This window comes from Indicator indicator, chromosome 1 (genome assembly GCF_027791375.1).
Source record: "Indicator indicator isolate 239-I01 chromosome 1, UM_Iind_1.1, whole genome shotgun sequence".
NCBI classification, from domain to species: Eukaryota; Metazoa; Chordata; class Aves; order Piciformes; family Indicatoridae; genus Indicator; species Indicator indicator.
Genome location: NC_072010.1, coordinates 75533651 through 75556397, shown reverse-complemented (window position 1 = coordinate 75556397; position 22747 = coordinate 75533651). Strand labels below are relative to the sequence as shown.

The following is a 22747-nucleotide window of genomic DNA, read 5'->3' as shown; positions in this document are numbered from 1 at the left end:
CCTCCCATGGAAGGAGTAAGAAGAACCAAATTCCTTTCCTCCTACTCTGCCTTTTTCTCCACTAGCATCTATGGCAATCCCTCCAGTGCATAACATTAAATCCCAGGTTATTTCATTAGGTATATCTGTAACAAAATTGGTGACACATTAAGAGGGTAATGTTTTCCAAGTCCTGCATCAGCACTGCAGGTGTTATCAGTAACTGTGGCAGATCTGTTACCATATTAGCATGGCAGTCAAGCCTCTTTCTTTCAAAATGGTTTTTTTCCATTGTCAAAATTGCTGCGGTTAGTCAATTCATAAAGCAATCCCTCACAAATATCCATCATATAATGAAGCCTCATCAGCAGATCTTTCTGGATTTACACTCACATATATATTGGTTCCAGTTCCCACACACAGCTATTGTTCAACAGATCTTCAAAGGGCCTGTTTACTGAAACAAGCTCCAACTGTGTTTTCAGCTGCACTCAAACTCCTGCAATATGGGACCACTGCACTAAATGAGAAGAGTGCCTTTGTCAGCTGCATTTTGAAGTACTCTAAACCAATTGATATAAAGCACCAGAAGGTTTATGCCAGTGTCAACCTTTCTTCCTCTCACTATGCAATGAAAGCTAACAATATTTTAAAAAACAACAGTATCCTATAACAAAGAAACATACCTTATCAGTCTACATTAAGAGCTTTACACACTCTTCATCATGTTAGTGTTGAAGCTGAGCAGCTTCTTATAAATGGGGAGAGCATCCACAAGTGATCTCAGACAAAGTACGAGTTTCCTCTAATCCTAAGCATACCTAAATGAAAAATTTTTCTTGCAGATTCCTGTGAGTACAGGCTTTCATCCCCTGACTTTTTTTCTCACATTGAAGTCTACACTTTTGCCCTTCAAAGTGTTAACTTGGTTTCAGTAACAAGTTTTTAACTTAAATAGTTTTACAGTATCTTTTAATAGGTAAAAGTATAATCTCAGCTTCCAACATGTTTCACACTCATAACTGTTTCTGCAGAATGCTATAGGTAGGAGCAGGGAAAAGTGATTAATATAGAACCATAGAATGTTTGGGGTTGGGAGGGACTTTAAAGGTCATCTAGTCCAATCCCCCTGCAGTAAGCAGAGACATTTTTCATTGGATCAGGTTCCTCAGGGCCCCGACCAATCTGATCTTAAATTCTTTCAGGGATGGGACATCCACCATCTCTCTGGGCAACCTGTTCCAGTGCTTCACCACCTTCATTGTCAAAAAAGTGTGTAAGTTCAACCTCAGAGGGTATGATTGATTACACTTCAGAAGGCACAACAGGAGACCAATGAAAATGAGAAACACATAACAAAAAAGATGAGGCACACTTAACAGTTAAAAAACCAAGAGTCTGTACCAGTTAATCAAAATTTATGAGGATCTATATCTAACTCTTTCAGTTAAGTGTCCAGTAAACTACGAAGATAACCACATATTCAAGGATTGTATTTATGGAAGAAACATAGATTGTGATGGCCATTACAGTACACTCTATCTTAATGTAAAAATGCATCCAATTTCTTTTTGATATGTTCAAAAGCATCTTTCCCCATATAGTCCATGCGCCCTTCCTCCCATTTTCTCCGTTCATCCTCTGGACTTGGTTCTTCTGGTTTGAGGTGAATAGACAGCTCTGAAATGGAATGTGCAACCTCATTCTGTAGGAAGAAGCAGAAGAGTGGGAAAATAGTCATTTGGTTGTTTGCATTTCAGCACTGTGAAGTTAAACTTGAAATGGCAAACTTCTGCTTCTACAGTCCCAGTTAAAACAATAAACCGAACAGTATTCAAACATTCACTCTTGTTTTGATAAAGTGATCCCATTTTCCTATGCTTTTATTCCTTGTCATAGCATCTTTGAACATACCAAATACGTTTTAACTCAGACTTTGGCATACTAAGCCAAATACTATGCCAAATAGCATTATAAATACAACCTGTTTAGAGCAGAGTATCTTCTACAATAAGCATAACCATGTATCTGTGCAAATTTTGTCTTCCACAGGCTTTCATGTGAACATAGGTTCCTAGAACTTTTTCTCATTTGTTCTATCTGAGCTTCAGTGAGATTGGTTTTATTTAGGAGATAATCAGACATATTATTCATATAAACTACTTCAAAAGATCGACAGTATTTGTTAAACCCATTACCAGTTAATTTTGAATCATGATTCAAAATGGTGCATCCTGGTTCAAGACCAAGTTACAAGGTGCCCAAATGCAAGACATATTATTAATGATAATTTCAACTACATAAAATCATGTCCATGAATAAGCAGTGTTAGTAAAACTGGAACATCCCAACAATTATATCCAGTAACAAAGCTGGAATACACCAAAGCAGCCACTGGAAACCTGCTTTGAGTACTACTCCAAGAGGCTGCCAGGCAAACAACTTACCTCATGTTATAATCAATATTGAAATTGACCAGAATGGCCTTCTAGCAAAGTCTTCACAAATTCAATATAAAAATGCTTCAGAGTGGAACTTAATGCAAGAAGCAGTGGCTTAAACTGCCTAAATGCCCTGGAATAACCATGAAATCTGGCAAATCTGGGCTTGTGCAAGACTTGCACCTGAAGGTAACGTATTTCAAAGAGCCAATGTAACACTAAATACTTAGGCATTTGCATCCTTCCATATGTATCCCCACCTGGGTCTCACTCTGTACCTGACTTTGAACAGGAATAAACAGTCTTGGAGTTTCCTATATGTGCAAACATGCAACACTACTTGGTAATTATTGTTCAGGCTTTGTATACACATAATTGCAGTAATTCAAGAAGATTCCTCTCTTTGCCATTGGCAAGCCTTATCAACAGCTTTGGATATCATTAACAAGACAGGAGTTACCATGTTTTTAGAAATTAAGGATTTTAGCTAGGGCCCAAACAGCCCTGGCTGCATGGGAGCTAGTTTCACCTAGAGGGTTTTTTTTTCCCCTCAGTCTTAATGTTTCACCATCATGCTTCCCCATCACACAAAAGGCTTCATATGGAAAATGGCAGTGTTGTGCATCTTACAAGATGTCACCCCCCATCTGGGTCTGGCAGGGCAATGTTGTCACACTGCCCACAGACAAATGCAGTGTAAGATCACAAAGGAAAGCCTAGCAGCCTAGGCTCAGTGCCTGACTCACTGTAAGTTCGTTTTCCACTTGCTGGGAAACATACTTCAGCAAAACAAAACAACAGAACCCAAACAGCTTTGCCTGCATTAATATTGGAGAGCTGAAATTAATACCATGCTTTTATTACTTGAGATCTAGTGGAAGAAAATACACATTTAAAAACTATAACATATAGAAAAGGATAATACCCCAGTACTGGAAGCAGTAAAGGTATTACTTAACTAGAAGATTCAAGATTTGATTTGAAAATTGCATCACAATTAGTTGAGATTTCCCAAAATTATGTTGGCAGCAAAGACATGCACACAATTACCAATAGATGTACAATGCAGAAAGCTACATGTACCAGTTCTGAGGCATCCTGAAATGCAGGGTGAAATACAAGTTGTTCTGACGGTCTGTCAGGCTCAGAGAGACGGACGTTAGAACTGCTTTGTTCAACTCCACACAAAGCTTGCTAAAAATACAGCCACTGAGTTTTTATTAGGATAATACTTTTTCATAGTTTTCTTATCATGAGAATTCATACATTACAGATCAATTTCAGTCTTGGGGTAAGGGAAAGCAGTGGATAGGAGGAAAAGGAATGAAACACATTGCCACCAAGGACAAAATCCATCTCATCCACTTTTGCTATCAAAATGGCATTGAATTTAAGCTCCTACTATGGTCATTCTAGCATAAGGATCTCCAGAGAGCAGCTCATTTCACCCTAAATTAGGTTCAAAAGTGGCTGTCATTCTTCAGTGACTACAGAAACAACCTGGAAAGCTAGCTGACAGTAGATGCCTACCATTCATGAGGCCAAACTTCAATGAGGAAAATCTCATTTTAGGATAATAGCTTGTTCTATAACTCATGAATTTTTCATATGCATAGAATGCATATGAAACAGAGACAAAACATACTGTCCAACACGTGCTGTCCCAAATATTTGCCTTTGCCAAATACCAAAATATAAATGAGTAGACAGATCCCATTCTGAAGTCTCTTCCACCAAAACTAAGCAATCCCACAAGACTACTGATGCTAAGCGAAAGAAAGTGGAATAATGGTATCCCTAAGTAAGAAGACAATTGTGGTATTAATTTCTAATTAATATGATCTTCTGATAAACAATCCTAGTAATTAAAAAAAAAATTTAAACTTCAATGTCATCACTTTAAGTGAACATTGGGGTAAAATAAAAAAAAATATATAATCATAAACAAACATCTTGAAAATGTGTTCCTATTTCGTTTGAACATTTCCAATGGCATGAGATGCATGAGGCACACAAGATAACATACCTTTTGCAAACAAATTATTCTTAAGTGATATATCTGGAAGGTTTGCCAGTTTCATTTTATGGAGTAACTATAGTCTAAAGGTATGAAGCACTAAACACAATAAAAACTGTCTTCATCTTACTAGAGAGTAGTCCTCAAGTTACAATAGCAGATGACATTAGAATGGTACCTCCCAGTGGTGCCTCACTGCACTATGCTTTGTAAAACAACATGGAATGACTTACAGCAAAAGAACCATTATACTATTATGTCCAGCTTAATTCCTGCATAAAATAAGGGGAGTCAGTGCAAGAGAAACACATGAATACAAAAATTCAAATACAGGAAGAGTGAAAAAAGAACCAGGATCCCTACAGTGATCATTAGGGGATTCTTTTAGGATATTCCTTGTTGCCCAAATCACAGAAATTTGGGGAACAGTTTTCCCAGTCAACACTTCTGGGGAAAAAAATAAAATAAAATAAAAAATCTACAGAGGAGTGATAGAAAGGATTCTAGTTATAAATACATAAATTCATGGGAGTATTATTTTTTTAAAAATACTTTAGCAAAAGAATATTTATATTACATTTTATTAAGTATATAACAATGTTCAATAAGTAATCTCTTCATAAAATTCAATGCAAATTCTTTCAATCTCCTGACAGATCATGCAGGAGTGGATAAAGACTAAAGAAAAAAAAGATACTCTTAACATTATTTTTCATGCTAGCAAGAAAATGCAATAGCTACAGCAAAACTGGAAAAGATAAAATCTCCCAGATCAGAGGCATCATTTAAAAAAATAAATCTCATTTTAGTAAATCATTTTACTTTGTTACTGCATATAGTAATATACAATATACTTACAGCTTCAAAAATGAGTTCCTCAGGTGAACATGCTGTGGCATCTATTTCATATACCTGCTCTGGAAACACAGGCATTTGCAGTGTATTGGCCACATAAGGACTGACCTTTTTTAGGGTGATTTCAACTCCATTGAAAGTGTGCTAAAAAAAAAAAAAAGAACATCCCACCATTGAAAAGTATTTTTACAGGAAATTCACATCTAATTTACAACAGTTTCACTTCCTTACAGGGTTCTCAGCATTAAATGAGTAAGTTAATAAATTACACGAAAGTTTGTGGTCCCGAAGCATGTTTCAGTTTCAGTTTCACCATTCCTAAGGATTCAGCATCACCAGGAGGCAAATCCAACAGGTATTTCCACCTTCATGTTGTCATGGCTAAAATATTTCTTTACTGCACATTTTCTTAAGAATTAAAGCATGTTGAAGTATGAGATCAAAATCTACTCATTCCTTCGTCTGCTTTCCAATTTGTCATGAGCTAACAAACCAAACTAGTTTCTGGGGCTTTGGTGGTCATTGTCCAAACAGACCTTATGGAGCTATGCAATTAGTTCAATGATGGTAACAGTCCAATATTAAAAAACCCATTAAGAAAATATTTACATATGTATAGAAGTGATCCTAAATTCTGGATACAAAATTAAAAATCATACTTCTACTACTCTTTACCTTATCCTGCTAGTCTCCTAGAAATCATCTATTAATTAAAACATTTTTTATTCATGGAAGCTATACACTGCTGCACCTCCTTTGAAGAAAAAAAAGAAGAGACATAAAGAGCTCAGTAAATGCTTAATGATATAAGAGTACTGAATTGTGCTGGGTTGAAAACTCGCCCCCCCAACATTAACTTTGCCAGACTAGATGAGGTAGAAGCAAATGAAAGCTGTATTTACAGGCAAAACTACAATCTACAATGGAATGCAATGACTACATACAAAATATACAGTATTTACAATATTTGCAGGTATTTCCAATTGATAAACATCACAAAGACCCCCCTGACCCAGGACCAGGGGAGTTGCAACAGCTTCTCCCTCCCTGCCTCTCCCTTACTCCCCTGTACAAAAGGGACAAGAGACAGAAGCAGGGATATTAGACTTAGCCAAAATAAAAGCGATGAAGCCAAGGTCAGTAAAGCCAGTTAGGCTCTCCCACAGCGAAGAAGCGAGAAGAGAGAGCTAGAGATTGTTTTGGGAATCAAATCTTATGGTAGATATCTCTCCAATGGAACTGTTTAGAATAATCATTATTTTCCTTTTTATACCCAGTAGTGATTTATTTACATTTTACTACTTTTCTGTTCAATATTTGTGAAAATTTTTAAAGGCATAACCTAGAACTACCACATGAATATAACATCCTAAATGAAATTAACATTGACTCTGCAAATCTGATTTTTTGTTATGACCCTCATAAAAATTTTTATAACACAGTTCTGAAAAATTTTACTGTAGTTCGAGGATTAGTTTGATGCCCTACATCAACTTAACTTCAAAGAATCCAAAGTCCATTTGTTTCATAGCCAGATTATCACCTTCTCTGACTACTTTGTGTTTTATTTGCAGTATCTATACACACAGATTCCCATACAAGTTCTTCATCAATGAAGAAGGGAGCTGGGAGAAAACTCTGAAAAGGCAATAGTACTAAAAGTCCTTCCTAAGCTGCAATCACTGCTACTAGATTTTTCATTGCAATTCCTTCCTCCAGCATATTCCCATTAATTCCTTATCAGTTACCTTGCATTCATCAGATTCTGATTCTTTCATCTTTTCAAGTTTTTCTAACAAAGGCAATACACTGGCACTGTATATATTCCACCAGAGGGCAAGAAATGACAGCTGATGAAATGATCCAGAGGTAGTGCCATCATGCATAACTCTCTTTGTTTGAAGGTTGTATCTGTAGTTCCAGGGCTTTGTCGCTCCCAAGAAGTGAACAACCTTGGCATCTCTACCAAAACTGTAGAGATAAAACATAAAGGTCCATACATTAAACATACATATTTTTAGCCTATACAGACTGCAAAAGGAACACGCTTACTCTCACTGGTGAGGTAATTTCAACATTTTGCAACAGCAACATGCTCAATAGGAGTATGTATTTAGTGTTTTTTCTGTCTTAGTAGTTTAAAAGTATCTTGTTTAGCATACAGAATAAAAAAAAAAAAAAAAAGACTGCATTGCCATCTGCATTGCCATTTGCTTCCAGCTGCTGATTCCAGTAGAAAAGCTCATGAAGGAAAGTGACAGGCTCCTGCAGTACCATTTTCAGTCCTCCTCCATATACCACTTCAAACAACAAATCAGCAAAATTGGTCCTTACTGATCCCATATTAAAAATTACTAATAAACATGTCAGACTAAGATCACCTTCCAGGAAGAGTGTTTTGTACAACCGGAGCACTAATTCATGACAGCCCAAATAAAACTTGCCTTCTGCCAGAAGGCAGAAAAGTTTCCTAACTGCATTGTGTAAAGTATTATAATTACTAGGACAAATTTTGTTTCACAGAAACTTAAAAATGGCTTTTAAAATAATTTTTAAAAACTAACCAAACAAAAAGTACCACACCAAAACCAATGCAACCTTTCCCCCTAGAACTGACTGGAAAAGAAGGGAACAGCGTTCAACGTAAAGCTGTCAGAACCTAACGCTAAAGTAATCTATGTCTTCTCAAATATGATAAAAGCTTCTCTGAAATAACATATGAGAAAGTGCTGCCAACCATGGGACTCTGTCAACATGGAAGATATTCCTATTGCATTTAAGCTTCTATTGCATGATTTTTACTTCATAACATTGTGACTAATTTATAATTGACAGAATATGTTTGTTGGCAAACTAGAGAGGTTTACAGTCCGAAGTATTATTACTTACTGATTGAAAGCAGGGATGTAGGTGTATACAGCACTGCTGCTTAAGTTATAGAGGAAAGGTAAGTGTTTGCCAATATCTGCTGTTGCCCAGCTGCTGAAGAAACTATTCAACAAACCTTGATCACCACCTGAAAAATATATAAACCAGTGTTGCCACAATTACTCGTACACTCAAATTTACATCAAAATTTCACATCCAAGGATGGGAGTGAGACTGGTGTGTTCATGGGACTGCAACTTGGACTTGACAACATGTGAGCAGGTACAAGCAAATAATACCTGATCCACTCTGATGCAAGTTCAGTGTAAATGGAGTCCTATTGTAATACATGAAGAAAGGAGAAGGAAAGGGTTTTGGTCTCCCTCAGAGCAGAAGTCTGAAGATCAACTGTATTTCTCTCTCCTAAACCAGACAGCAAAATTAAAACTTACTGAGCAAGACTAAGACACAATGTCCCCTTATTGCCCTTTTCTGGGAAGCACAGTCCACATTATGTCAAGTAAGAGGCAATGGTCTGTACCTTACATTTTTGTGGGGGCACACATACCTAAAGACCAGAGAATTCTTGCCTTCCTCCATTCTGCCTGAGAGCTTGGAAGCTGTGGAAAAAACAGCTTACTGAGAGGGAATCTGACATCTTGCTCTTCATTCCTTGTATCTTGCCCCTTACCATCAAAGCTGCCATGTTCAGCAGCAAACTGGAGCAGGAGGTTGTAAGTTTTCAAAGAAGGTCTGAACACAAACACACCACTATTAAAGCAGTCAGGCCAGCCAGAATCAGGAGCTGCTGAAAACTCTTCTCGATCAAATAATTCATCAACATTGCAAAGTACCTTACAGGCAGTAGAAAATAAAAAGAGTAAAAAATGTTAGTGCAAACGTTTTTTCTAGAACATGAGCAGGTAAATCAGTACCAAACGAGTAAAAGACTAGTTTGGCCAAATATATAGCTTGGAGATCATAAAAGCAGTGGCAATGCAAAATATGCTAGGGGTCAGAACATCAGAACCTCTGTTTTTAATATAGTAAGGCAATAGTAATTGTAGTTCTCCATGATTTCTCTGATAAAAGCATGAATCTTATGAAATTATTTCATGAACCTCAGAGATTCTCCCGAAGGTCCCTTTAAATATTATAACATACCATGAAAGCACACCATTTATTTCTTTGTTCACCTTCCTAGAGTCCACTATCCTCAGTAACTGCAATAGAGCTGAATGAAAGCTTGGAGTCCAAGTAATTTGAATTAGCAACAGACCGACTAAAGGTTTAACAGGAAAATTGTCTCTTGTTACTAGTTTTCTAAAGTTAAACTCAGAGGTCCTCTTTAGTTTGGTTTGGTTTTTTAAGCTTCACAAGGAAATGAAAAATAAAATAAAATTTAGAAAAAAATCAAGTTAAGGTCAAGACCACTTTTAAAGCTGCTGGAAATACAGTTGTGCAGTTGATGTCTGGACCTGACCCACAATTTAACTACTGTGAAAAACAGAAAAAAATTATTTTCAGAGAAAGTGAATTTAAAACAACACCAAATATTTGCATTCTGCCTTTAGTTCAAAAGTAAAGTACAACATCGTAAAACTCCCCACCTCATTCTCTGATAAAAATAACTTAATTTGCTTTCTAATTAAATACAATCCTATTAAATTAAAATACATCTCTGCCTTCCAAAGTAAGCCATCTAAATGCAGGTGAAGGCTGACAAGATTGTCCTTGCTAAAAAATATGTCTATTTTAATCTCTAGCCCTCTAAATATTTTTGGTTTTTGAAGTAATTAATGCTTCTGTTGTTGGGGTTTTCTCCTCCATTTTAAGACTGGCTCCCTGACTAGATTAAATCCAAGCAGAAGAATGTGAGAGACCTATTTTAAACATCTGTCAGGAGCCACTTAGCATAGAGTGTGGTTGTGACATCTTTTGAGGACAGACCTGAGGCTATTCTCAAAGCAGGATTTCTCTGCAGATCACAAAACTGTAAGCCTTGCCAAAACATGCCAGCTGGAGCTCTTGCAACCTTGCTCCTGCAAATCTAGTCACTTCATAGGCCGACGGGCCACTTGACAAAGAAGCATTCCATACTCAGAGTAGCTCTTTAAAGACACAAAGGTTTTCACAGCTCCCACTCCACTCACCAATGTGTCTGCATCCATGAAGACACATTTGCTATAATGAGTAAGAGTCCAACAGTGAAGCTTAGTGAAGGTTACACCTAGTTCAGGCCTCTGCATCAGAGCCAAACGAACTGAGTCAGCACTGTCAAGTGTATCCACCTCAACGACTTCATCAAACACGCTGTGAAGGACAGACCTACCAGAGCAAGCAGTGGAGAGAGAAGGGAATTTAGAGAGGTTCATCAAGTCTCACTTCTGGCATGAAAAGAGAGACACAGAGTAATACATTTATTATTAAGATAACAAAGGCTAGATTGATTGGCTAGAATTAGAAGACAGAAGTGAGAAGTCCTTGTAAAAGGTGACAGCTATCAATCAGGCTGTAAACCATGGACTCTTCCACTGCAGGCCAGCAGCTCAAAAGTGACAGGTGCTACATGGAGGAAGAAACAGTCCTTATTTTAGTTACTTAATCTCCTATAGAAATACCAACAGAAATTAAAGCAGCTTTCATCCTGCACAATTATCTCTGAAGAACAGCACCATGCTGTGTTCCCTGTGCACTGCACAGGATGTGGCACGCATTGCCAGGGCAGTCATCTGCACCTATTAAGCCCAAGTAAACACAGCCTCAAAACTGCACCTTTTAAACAGGCAATCTTGCACATTTCCCAAGACATTGCAGAACTAAGAGACTAAGTAGCTATGATATGTCATGTTCCTTTTAACAAGCACCACAATTCTCCAAATAACAGGGCCTGAATTCAACAGATCTAATGACATTTCTGTACATGGAGTTGTGTGGTGCCTGTAAAACCACAACTCAAAGTGGAAAGTGATTTAAAAAAAAAAACATGACAGCAACAAAAAAACCAAGCACCTAACAGAAGTGAAAATAAATTAATTTCTCATCATGAAAGACGTGCTGCACCAATTATTTTAAGATTAGTCATCCCAACAGAGTCCCTAAGGTTTCTGGAAATTTGTGATGTTGCATAGACCCACAAAATATTAGTGGTTGGAAGGGACCTCAACAGATTATCTAGTCAACCCCCCCACCATAGCAGGATCATCTAGGGCAGGCTACACAGGAACACATCCAGGTGGGTTTTGAAAGTCTCCAGAGAAGAAAGCTCCACAACCTTTCTGGGCAGCCTGTTCCAGTGCTCCGTCACCATCACAGTAAAGAAGTTTCTCCTCATGTTGAGGAGGAATTTCCTCTGTTCCGGCTTGTACCCTTTGTTCCTTGTCCTATTACTGGGCACCACTGAAAAGAGACTGGCACCTTCATCTTGACACACACCCCGCAGATATTTATAGACATTAATAAGATCCCCTCTCAGCCTTCTATTCTCAAGACCAAACAGCTCCAGTTTTCTCAGTCTTTCTTCGTAGGAGAGATGTTCAAGTCCCTGATCTTCCTCTTTCTAAAAGAGAAATGCTTGGGGGAAAAAATGGTAGTGCCTTTATTTCATTTCAAAGGCAAGATACTAAAATCACAGTTCCTGAACTTTCAGCTTATGTTCCTAATCATGGGTTTAAAACAACTCTCACCTGCAATCCCCACTTCTGCAAGTGAATTCTTACTAGGCTTATGATCTTATGAATGTTAGTCAAGGGGGATTTCTAGACATAAACCTGGGGAAACTACAGGAAGCATATTAAAATCTTTCATGCTGTTGTTTATTCCTTCATATCACCAACCTTAAAAACACATGAATCCTTACCTCATCCCACTGGAAACCTCTGGTGTAATTAGTACTGCCAATTTTCTAGATGTCGTATGGTTCCTCAATGACTGTCCAAGAACCAGTGCACCTTGACAGTACACATCATCAGTAGCAAGAGTCACAAAGGCTTGATCTGTTACTGTGAGCAAATATTCATAAGAAGAGTCACTTTACAGTTTTAACATAAGCCATTTCACAGGTTCCTATAATCTCTCTCCCCTAGTTAACCAACCAGCTGGGGCCCATAACAAACTGCAGTTTCTGCGACAAGCTCGGTCCTTTCCCGAAGTACCCCAGAAGACACAACTGAATAGAAAATCCAGTGAATGTAATTGCAGAATGCATGTTATTTTTTGGTTACCTGATTTACATAATAGCAACTATGAAGTTCTCCAACTAGCCTTAAACAAATGATTCCCCAGGTCTTACTGCTTAAACATAATGTTAATAAAAAAAGTTGATCTGCACATAGTACAATACAATCAATAAAGAAAATTTTCCTGTTTATACAGTGCTAAAAGCTTAGGAAAAATTAAAAAAAAATTTAAAAACCCCAGGATGTTAAGTACTAGCCAGAAATGTCCTTCTTGCCATAACCTCACTGAATCAACCCAACGGATGTTGTTCTCTGATGTGTCATCTTCATATTGGAGTAACTGGTGTTTGCTGAACAGATGCAGAGAAGTAGCTACTGAGATTGGTACACCTCTCAGAAGTTAAGGACCTCTATACCTCAGGCAACTCCAGGAAATTCAGGAGTGCTCACTGTCAAGAAACATGGGGAAAAAAGTTACAGTAAAAGAGAAAACAAGCTACACCCCTGCACAATAGGAGACATAATGTATTTTGTAGAGATAACAGGCTTGTGGCTGCTTCTTCAGCTCTGCCCTCCGACAGAACCACCATTATCAGAGTTCTTCTGGGGAGAGCCAGAACCTATGACTAGGTAAGGTGTACAGCATCCTCAGTGCAGAAGGAAGACCTCAGCTTTCTAGGCAGCAAAAGCAACCAGAACAGGATGAACAAGTCACACAGATGAGAGGAATTCCACTGAGCTCCACAGAGCTTCAATACTTGTGTTGAACTACTTGTTTAAAACCACCATCATCTTAAAGGACATATCTTAAATAAATTGAAACAACCAAACAATAACAACATAAACACCCTGTCATACAGTTTCCAGGCTCTGTGAGAAATACAAGGAAAGAATCTCACAGAACTAGTTGGAAAGAACCCAACAAATGACCTCATGGCTGCCTCTGCCAGAGGCTGCCAAAATGAGTGAGTTTGAGCCTCTAACCTAACATCAGGGTATGCAATGAAGAATAGTTAGTGCTGATGGCAAGCTCTTGCGTACTAAAGTATTCCCATTTTTCATGTCTGCCAAATCTAGAGCAAAGCACTGACCCACTAGTGTGTTGTCTCCTTCCATCCTTTTGCTCTGCCTCCCACTCATTTCCAGCCAGGCTTGAACTTGTATCAAGAACATTCACTGTCATTGCAACAGATCCCTGCACCTTAGGAGTATCCCAGTAGTGTTAAATGTGGGAAAATCTGAATCATCTGTCCAAACTAAGCAGTTAAGATCAGCTTAGCAAACTCCAGTAACATTTTTAGTCACAATTTCCACAAGAAGCAAATGAAAAAAAGAGCTTTCAAATATCCTGGTATAATAACAGCTCAAGCAACGTATGCTTGTTCCAGAGAACAATGAATAAGAAGTTGCTTACATTGAGTTGTTTGAAAGGATAGCTGTGCAAGTCAACTGCTCCTGCTGCAGTATTTCAAAAGTTTTAATGAGGTTAAACATAAGCATACATAAAAAAAAACAAAACAAAAAAACACTGAAGGCTACTTCAGCAATAAAACTGTTCTCAAAAGACACAGAGTCGGCAAAAAACACTTTTGTGTTAGGCAACAACGCTCTTCAGCCAAATTAAATTAATAAAACAATTATTGAAAGGAATGTGGGAGGTAGGTGAAGACAAAAAGCAAACTGTGAAATGAGTGGGAGTTTAAATCTTAAAATACTAGCTTAAATAACAACCACAAAACTGAACACATAATTTTCTTACTGCTTCTGCAAATTCTTTTATCTACAGAACCTGGACCTTTGCTTAAGTAATATATCTAAAAATACACAGATTATTCATCAAATAGTTCAGCAAACTGCTATGGCAAATTACCACATCCTACATATGCTTTCATTACCTCTGAGGTAAAAGCTGTAGTCAACACCACAAGGATGCAAACTGATGAACAAATACTAGCCACACGTTCTTAGAAGTTGTATCTCACCCAGAAAATAAACCAGTTGTCTGTTTTGAGAATCAGATATGGGATACATATGCCACTCTTCTTAACAGTGTGAATCATTACAGAGGGAATTAAATAGATAATCAAACCATTATCTGAAACCATGCAATTCTAAAATACTTCTGGTGCAAAGAGAGAAGGATGTCCTAGCTATTTGAAAATTGTACGTGGCATCACTAATCCACTAAGGACCACAGGGGGTTTAAAGTCAAAACATTTTATAATTTCTTGTTCTTTCATCTAATCCCTGTTTTCAAGGAAGAAGTGCTTGCTTCTTACCTGACTTGCTTCATTTATAAAATTCTTTGGAACACTGCATATAACTGTTATTTATATAACTGAGAACTAAGGATCACATTTTCACATAAACTTATGAAATTAAACCCTTTACCTGAGAATCTCAATTTAAGTCAAGTACAATGCTGCATTAAATCTAGTGTACACAGGGTATCACTCACTGACTTTAACCTGCAAAATATTTGATCTTTTAAGTGCAAAAGTCAAAGGTGTAGGCATTTAAAATTCATTGCAACTGGATCCTTTTTTAAGTGTCAAGTGCACCACTATGCATAACTTTCAATTCTTTGTGCTGAATGGCAATAGGATTTGTCATGGAAAACACCTAGTGTGAACAGTATTAAGTTTTCAAGAAAATTGTTTTCAAGCTGCGGAATCCTATGGTTAATACCATCAACTCTCTGTGAATTATGAGAAAAGCATATGATTAGAATCACATTAAAACTGTGTCACATGAATTTATAAATATATTCATTTCTAGTCTGTATTACCATACAGCACATGAAAATGCAAATTTAGAAATCATTATCAACAGCAGTGGCTCCTCATTTTTCATACCTAACAATAGTTTCCCCAAAAAAATCAAAGATTTTCAAGCATGCAATTTTAAATCCTGCTCTTCAGCTACAGATTAGCAACACAGAGAAGACAGCAAAAGTAATGTGAATCACGAAAGTTAGGGTGACTTTATGTGAAACCTGTTACTTTTTTTTTTTTTTTTTAGCTAAGATCATCAACTTCTTTTGCTACTTACTCATAGCAGTAGTACTTCTGACACTGCCAAAGGCAAAATTCTTTAACAGGCCTGAAAATCAATTCCGGGGCTGCTAAAAGCCTTACTTAGATTCCATACCAGCAAGGAGACAGGGTGGTGCTCACTTTGATGTTCAAGGGAAAAGGAGAGAAGGAATGAACAAACACCAGGTACCCACTGAGAATAAGGAGTGACTCATAATAACAAGCACTAAATGAACCACATGCACCAGTCAGCTTCCAGACAAGCAGGGTTTTTTTCCATAGTCCACTAGACATAGCTTTTTAAACATATTTCAGTATTTCTTCTGATAGACATAGCAAAGATAAACGTACTCTAGCTGTGGTTTCTAGAGTAACTACTCAAATTTGCCAAGTTGCCCACTCCAAAACTGCTGTTGGAGACCAAAGACTCATACGCTATAATCTTCTTACAAGCACAGGCTGAACAATACATTGCTACCTCACGCATAAAAAGAATAATTAAACCAATAGCTAAGCCTCCCACAGGCTGGTCAAGTCCTTGATACATACTGCCATTTATACTAACCAGTGCTGCACAACTGCTTTCTTAAATTCCACCCTGGTACCATCTGTTGCTCTTTTGTCATCTCACCTCTTCAGACACCATCTGCTGGACAGTCTGGACCTGTGCCCGCTGAACCCAAACCACTTTTCTGAAATCCCCAAGAAACAATAACATAACACAGTTCCAGCTCACATCTCCTGTTCTAACAACGCTGTTACTGTTTCTCCCACACACAGATCTCTATACATCCTCCCTCAGTGAAGATCTGTTGAACTATTGCAAAGATAAAGAAAGCTACTGGCCTTCTCACTTCTCTGACCTAGCACAATTGTGTCAGAAGAACCTGGAAAAGAAAGCTGGGCTCCAGCTGACGCCCACAACCTTAAAAGTAATCAACTATTTTGTTGTAAGTATGCAAAATGAGCAATGAATAATGATGTCAGACAATAATCTATGTCAGACACTATCAGAAATTATCAAGCAAGTTTTCAGCAAAGAATCTCTTCTTGCCGTAGTAAACAAATGAAAGCTGGCATATTTAATTCCCATGGTTTCTCGGTCAGGATCCAATAGTAGAATCATTTACATAACTGATAAAGATGGCACAACCAACAGTTTACAGAGACCTTTTTAAAACAGAACATAAACTGACATTTGATGCTAAGCTCTATTTCTCCTGGTATAACAAAGTTTTGTCTGATCCAAAACCAGCTCCTCTCTTACTAAAGCCATACTGAATTTCAGTAGACAGGATTACAACTGTTATATTGGAAGACTACAGAAGAGGACTTGTTTCTTTTATAGCTTTTACTCTATACCTGTTAAGAACTGTTACATCCTGCTTCACTGTCCTTCAGTTTTGTTATTCAACAAATAATGATCCTTACGAAAAAACAAAATCAACAACTATAATATGCAAACAAGCATAATGCATAGCACCTCAAACTAGTTCCAAACCAGTAATCTATCAGTTTGAAGAAAAAAAGTAGTAATAATTGCTTAAGCAATCTAAAAACAGCACAGACGACTTGATACATTTAGATGTTTCCAGTCTTTCCATTCGCCTTTCCAAAAAAAAGAAACCAAACAAAAAAACTCCAAAACAAACAGAAAAAAAACGCAATTCTGTAATCCTTTAATCCGCAGGCTCCCTCTCTGCGTCTTCCCCAACACAGTGGTGGCACATACACTAGTTCAAACTCAGGATCCATCAGGCCAAATGCCGGAGCAAGGTATGTTTGTGACACCTTCAAATGGTTCAACAAACCTAACTCCGGGAGGGCTGCCACCCAACTTTTTCCTCAGTTTTGAGAGCGCATTCAAGCAGTCAAAGAGCTCCCGAACTACACTCCCTCATGGCTTTAAGGATAATTGAATAAACATAACACCACTGCTATATAAGAAGGGACATGAGGAAGGTTTCTCTGAAGCTGCCTCAAGTTTGAAGGAGCCACCTCAGCCTGTCACCCTGCAGATCCATCACGAAGGCCATAGGTGCCTGGGTAGGCCAATCTGTACATACAAACAGAATTAAAAAATGAGTTTAACTCTTTCTTCCCAATAGCTAGTCGGCTTAAATCCTAATCTAGAGACTGATAATTGCAGCACAGTACTCTGCTGGTAACGAGACAATGAAGACCACCACCCGCGCCACAGTGCAAGGAGGGGAAGGCTAAGGCCCCACGCGACACCAGCCTGCGCTGCTGGTGCAGCTCTGCCGTCCACGAGAGGCTGCGCAACACAAACGCGGCGGCTGCTGCCAAACGCGACGGCAGCCCCTCAGAGGGAGCCCAGCGGCCGGAGCCGCGGTACTCACCGGACATCCTGTAGCAGGCGGGTGCCAGCCGGGCAGGAGCACGGGGCACGGCCCACGGCCCAGGCCCACGGCGCCCACCTCCGCCGCGGCCTCACCTGCTCGCGGCGGGCACGGTAAATCGCAAAATGGGATTAGCTTCTTTCCTGCTGAAGACAGTGGTAGGTGAATTATATTCGCAGGGACTCCTGCACAGCAGGAGAGAAATGGCATTAGTGGCAGAGACCATTTGGGAGGGTTGGCACGACCCACCCCCTCCCCCATTCTAGGCGCTGGCTTTACTGCAAAGGGGCCATCCTCCTCTCGCCCACTGCCCCGCCGTGCGCCACAGCAGCGCCCTGCCCCTAAGGCACGGCAGAGGGTCCGGAGCTCGGCCACGGCAGCCCGCCTGCCAGGAGCTCCGCACCTGTCCGCAATTCCGGGACCCCTAGTGCCCCCCGGCAGCCCCAGCATACGGTGGCGGCACCGCGGCGCCTCCTGGCGGCGCGGCCCGGCGCTCCCGCCCCATTGGCCGCCGCGGGGCAGCGCCCACTCCCGCCCTCTAGGAGCGCTCCCGTAATGGGCACTGTAGGGTGATATATGTCTCCTGTCGTTCCTACCGTTTCCCGTCCTGTTGCTTCCGCTGCTTTTGGGGACAAGGATTTCAGCGGGGCTTTCATAAAGCTTCTCCCCGGGCCAGACGCCCTCACTGCCTGGAAGCGCTGTGGAAGAAGAGGGACCCACGCCACAAGCCCGCGCTGCTATGCCCAGGCTCTCGGGTGAGGGGCTCCGACCGGACCCTGTGATGCTGCATGGCGGCTCAGGCCGGTATCAGGGAGTAGGACGAGAGCTGTGGGAGGGCCCCGCACCGTGGCTGCGTACCTGCCGCCTTGGGAGGCGGCCGTCGGTGCAAGGAGATGCAGCCTAAGAGGGCTGGAGGCTGACAAAATGGAGACCGCGTGGGCCGCATCCCGCCTCTCGTGCTGCTTCCACTGCACAACAGCTTCCCTGCCCAGTTCGGTTTCGAAACGGAGCGGAAGATAGGTCATAGAACGGTTTGGGTTGGAAGGGGCCCTTGAAGGTCATCTAGTCAAACACCCTTGGGGTATCTTTAACTAGATGGGGTTGCGCAGAGCCTCCTCCAGCCTTGATTTATTTTCAGAGATGGGGTATCTGCCACTTCTCTGGGCATCCTGTTCCAGTGCGTCATTTCATCACCCTCATTGTAAAAGATTTCTTCCTGATATCTAAGCTAAATTCATAGATTCATAGAATAGTTTGGGCTGGAAGGAACCTCAAAGGTCATTTAGTGCCAACTCCCCTGCCATAGGCAAGAACACCTTCCACTAAGACCAGGTTGCTCAAGGGATCCTTGCCACCCTCATTAAATTTAAAACCATTACCCTTGTTCTGTCTAAAGAGTACCTCCTCATCCTTTCTGCAGGCCCTCCTTTAGGTACTGGAAGGCTTTTATAAAGTCTCTCAATACTCTTCTCCAAACTAAACACACAGAACACATTCAGGCTTTCCTCATAAGGAAGCTGCTCCAGCCCCCTAATCATGGCCCTCCTCTGGGCTACCTCAAGCAGGTCCACATCTTTCTTATACGAGGGGCTCCAAAGCTGGGCATAGTGCTCCTGGTCAGGCCTCAGCAGAGCAAAGTGGAGTGGGAGAATCACCTCCTTCAGCCTGCTGGCCATGCTTCTTTTGGTGTAGCCCAGGATATGGGCTATATCATGGCCAGCTTTTCATCAGCCAGTATCCCCCAAGTTCTCCTCAGGCCTGCTTTCAGTTCCCTCATCCCCCAGCCTGTATTGATACCAAGAATTGCCCTACCCATGTGCAGGACCTTCGACTGCTTTGTGGTGAGGATTGCAGAGTGTGGAAGGAAGATCTTGGAACACTAGTACAATGACTCCAGAGTGCCTTGTGGTAACCCAGATGCAGGCTATTCACCAGGCTAAGGGACTCTACCCAGTAATTTCTTGTAGCCACTGTAACCCCTATAGGTACACAAGTGTGATAACTTGTCACATAAATACATGTTTTCAGAGAGCTTTTTCTATTCAGAGTGCTATATGTATGTATGTGCACAAATACACAGCATATCTCTGCAAAGCAGAGAGACCTGGTTCACCAGAAGCATCAAACAGTGAACATCAGTACCTGCTTAGCAGAGGACAGCAATTCAAGACAGTGTGCCTGAAGAAAATGCACACACATTTAAAAATTAAACTTCTATTTACCATAGTTTGCATGTGGTCAGTATTGCCAATCCAATCTGTCACATTTGTTCTCTCACACACTGGGAGTATCCTAAAAGTGCACTGGAGAAGTGGATGTCATTGCTTCAGTTGTGGCAGAGGTGTTTAAGGAAGAAAGAACATAAATGCCCAGGGAATCAAGCTTTGTTTATCCCACAGAAACATATTCTTGAAAAAAATGTGTTTCTCTTTTTATGTAGTCAGGTCAACTAAACAATATCTTATGAGTAGCAAGATCACTATTAATATTTTTACTGGCACTTCTGTTTCAATTTGGCAACTTCATAATCAATAAAAACATTTTCTTGATAATAGAAGTGATGTTTACTTTTGGATAATTTTCTGTGTTATTTGTGTGCAAGCAGCTTTTTTAAAAATACGTAGAACACACTTTAGATGCTGGAGCAAATAACACAAGCTAGAGTTGACATGGTCTAACAACCAGTTTGTATTCCTTCCTTCTCCAAATTTAAGTATGTTAGTTTCCCTGCATAACCTCCTAATTATCTGAAATAATAATAGTAATAAAAATTCAAAACCCGTCATCATCATTGTCCTGGTTAAGGTGAAATTAACACTGACACGTTTGCCTGTAAATTGGTATATTGTTTGTTTGTTGATGCCATTAGACTAAAGAGCTTCAGAAGCTTTGGGTTTACCAATTCAAGTTCATGGGTTTTTTTCAAATTCTCCATAATAAAGTCTGCCTTTTGGCTAACAAAATTAACACAAACAATTTCAATTTGAGTAAGAAATTACTTTGAAAATATTGTGAACAAATCTAAATAAATTGTGGTAATATTAAAATAAGCAGATAGGTCCTTATCTGGACAGTGCTCCTGATATGAAAAAGAATCTTAGATTGTTTTCCTTTTTTTGCCCCCTTGATTCCTTTAATTTGAGGCAATTTTTTAATCTTCATTAGCAGGACTTAGATGAATTTGTATATAGAAGGTATCAGCAAGCATTTGTCCCAGAAAGTAAGAAATAAAACAGGTAAAACTCAGATCATTGTAGATAAAACACAGTATGTGTTTATTGAAAATTTGTGAGAGAAAGAATTGAAATATGTATTTTCACCATTAAGAAAAAACTGAAGAGATAACAACAAAACATTTTAACATTTTGTTAATCAAAACTTCATATATACCTGGCAATATATATATATATATATATATATATATATATATAAGTCTGTTTTAACTATTAACAAGGAAAAGTAATATTTTTTGAAAAATATTACATGTCCTTGGAAATTATATTCTCATTCATAGTTGAAATTCATAGCCATAAGGTAGGTGGTTGTTTCTGTGTTGTCAAGGTGTTTCCGTATTTAAACAGATGTGCATTATAATTCCTTACTTTCAGGGTAAAAAATAAAGATTAAGATTGTAGTAATTTCAGTAACTGATATATATCCATTTCAAATATAATTTAGATAGAATAGTATTGTATTTTATGAGAATAATACTTGATCAGGTTGTCTTTCTCTCAACAATTTAATAAACACAAAATCATATTTACCTCCATATATATAGAATTTCAGTAAGAAAAAGCATCCTTCACATATAAGATGAAGAGAAAAATACTCAGATTCCCTCCGTGTTTTGAAGAATTAGCTAAAATAACTGTCTTGCAAAATTATGTCTCCAAATTACTAGTTTTGCTAGCTTTCGTCTGTATTTTATTCATTTGCTAGTGTTTTGATTTGGTTAATTAAATGAAGATAGAGAGACTGGAAAAGTGTTATGCTTTCTGGAAAAGTGTTATGCTTTCTGGAAAAGTGTTATTCTTTCTTGATAGATTTGTCTGCATAAGGGCATCTGTTAGCGCAGCAAGGAGGATCAGCAACAAGAGAAAAGGATGAAACAGCCATGTGAGCAAAACTATATCAATCATACCTCTGCATATATGTGGTTTAAAAGTTTGTGTGACATAGATTTTATGGAACAAATGATCACAGATTCATTCTAAATAATTCTGAAAACTTGGTACCTATTTTCCTTTTGCAGAAATTATGAATAATATGATTTTTTTAAAAAACAGCCCAACAGATAAATGCCTTTGAAGGCTCTTAGAACAGGACCAGGGGTTTCAAGAAGAAAAACAAATTCCTGTTCCTGAGAAGAGCTAAACACCATTTCAGTAATAGATAAATAAATAAATAACTATCAGCATGTGTTCCTTCTCATTTTTATTATTTTAAACAGTGGTTTGTCAATCTACATATTCTTTATGCTATATTTTTAAATGAAGAATTAATTTTCCATCTATAGCACCTTTCACTTTCCTATAATTCAGACATAAATACAAAGTAAAAGCATTAACATTTTCAATATTTTACACAGCTTCGAGTCTTTCTTAAACATTATACACAATACAGAAATACAGTAAAGAAACCCAACATGTATGAATGGAAATGGCAGTTATTCCTATTCTCTCCGAAGGGTTAAGTATTTTAGCTAATTATGAAAACAGGAAAATTGTTCTCACAAACCAAAATCTTTCTGTTTTTAGCTCATATTAAACTTGATTTCTTCACTGTTTAAAAGAAATTCTGAATCAAAATGCATATCAAACCTTTACAAATGCCAGTTGGATAGTTCAATACAATCCACAGATGTTTTAAGCACATCTTTGACATAAAGGTCAAGGTACAAGAGTGATGTCAGGTAAGAGAGATTAAGACTGCAGTGTCTCAACAAAATATTCACTAGAGGAAGGTTTTCTTTTTTCAGAATTTGTAAAGTAGAAAAAAAATGTCAGATCTATGT

The 22747-nt window shown here is 38.8% G+C and overlaps 1 protein-coding gene across 1 annotated transcript; it reads right to left on the bottom strand.

The window, feature by feature from the left end:
• Positions 1–1522: 1522 nt before the first annotated feature.
• On the bottom strand, positions 1523–18679 carry GYG2 (glycogenin 2). The gene is made up of 11 exons (XM_054384181.1): positions 18592–18679; positions 17734–18509; positions 15390–15412; positions 12020–12190; positions 10314–10488; positions 8852–9014; positions 8182–8308; positions 7041–7263; positions 5296–5436; positions 3504–3614; positions 1523–1684 (listed from the first exon to the last, which is right to left on the bottom strand). Exons 1-11 carry the CDS (start codon positions 18677–18679, stop codon positions 1523–1525), a joined length of 2160 nt encoding a protein of 719 aa, XP_054240156.1.
• Positions 18680–22747: the final 4068 nt, after the last annotated feature.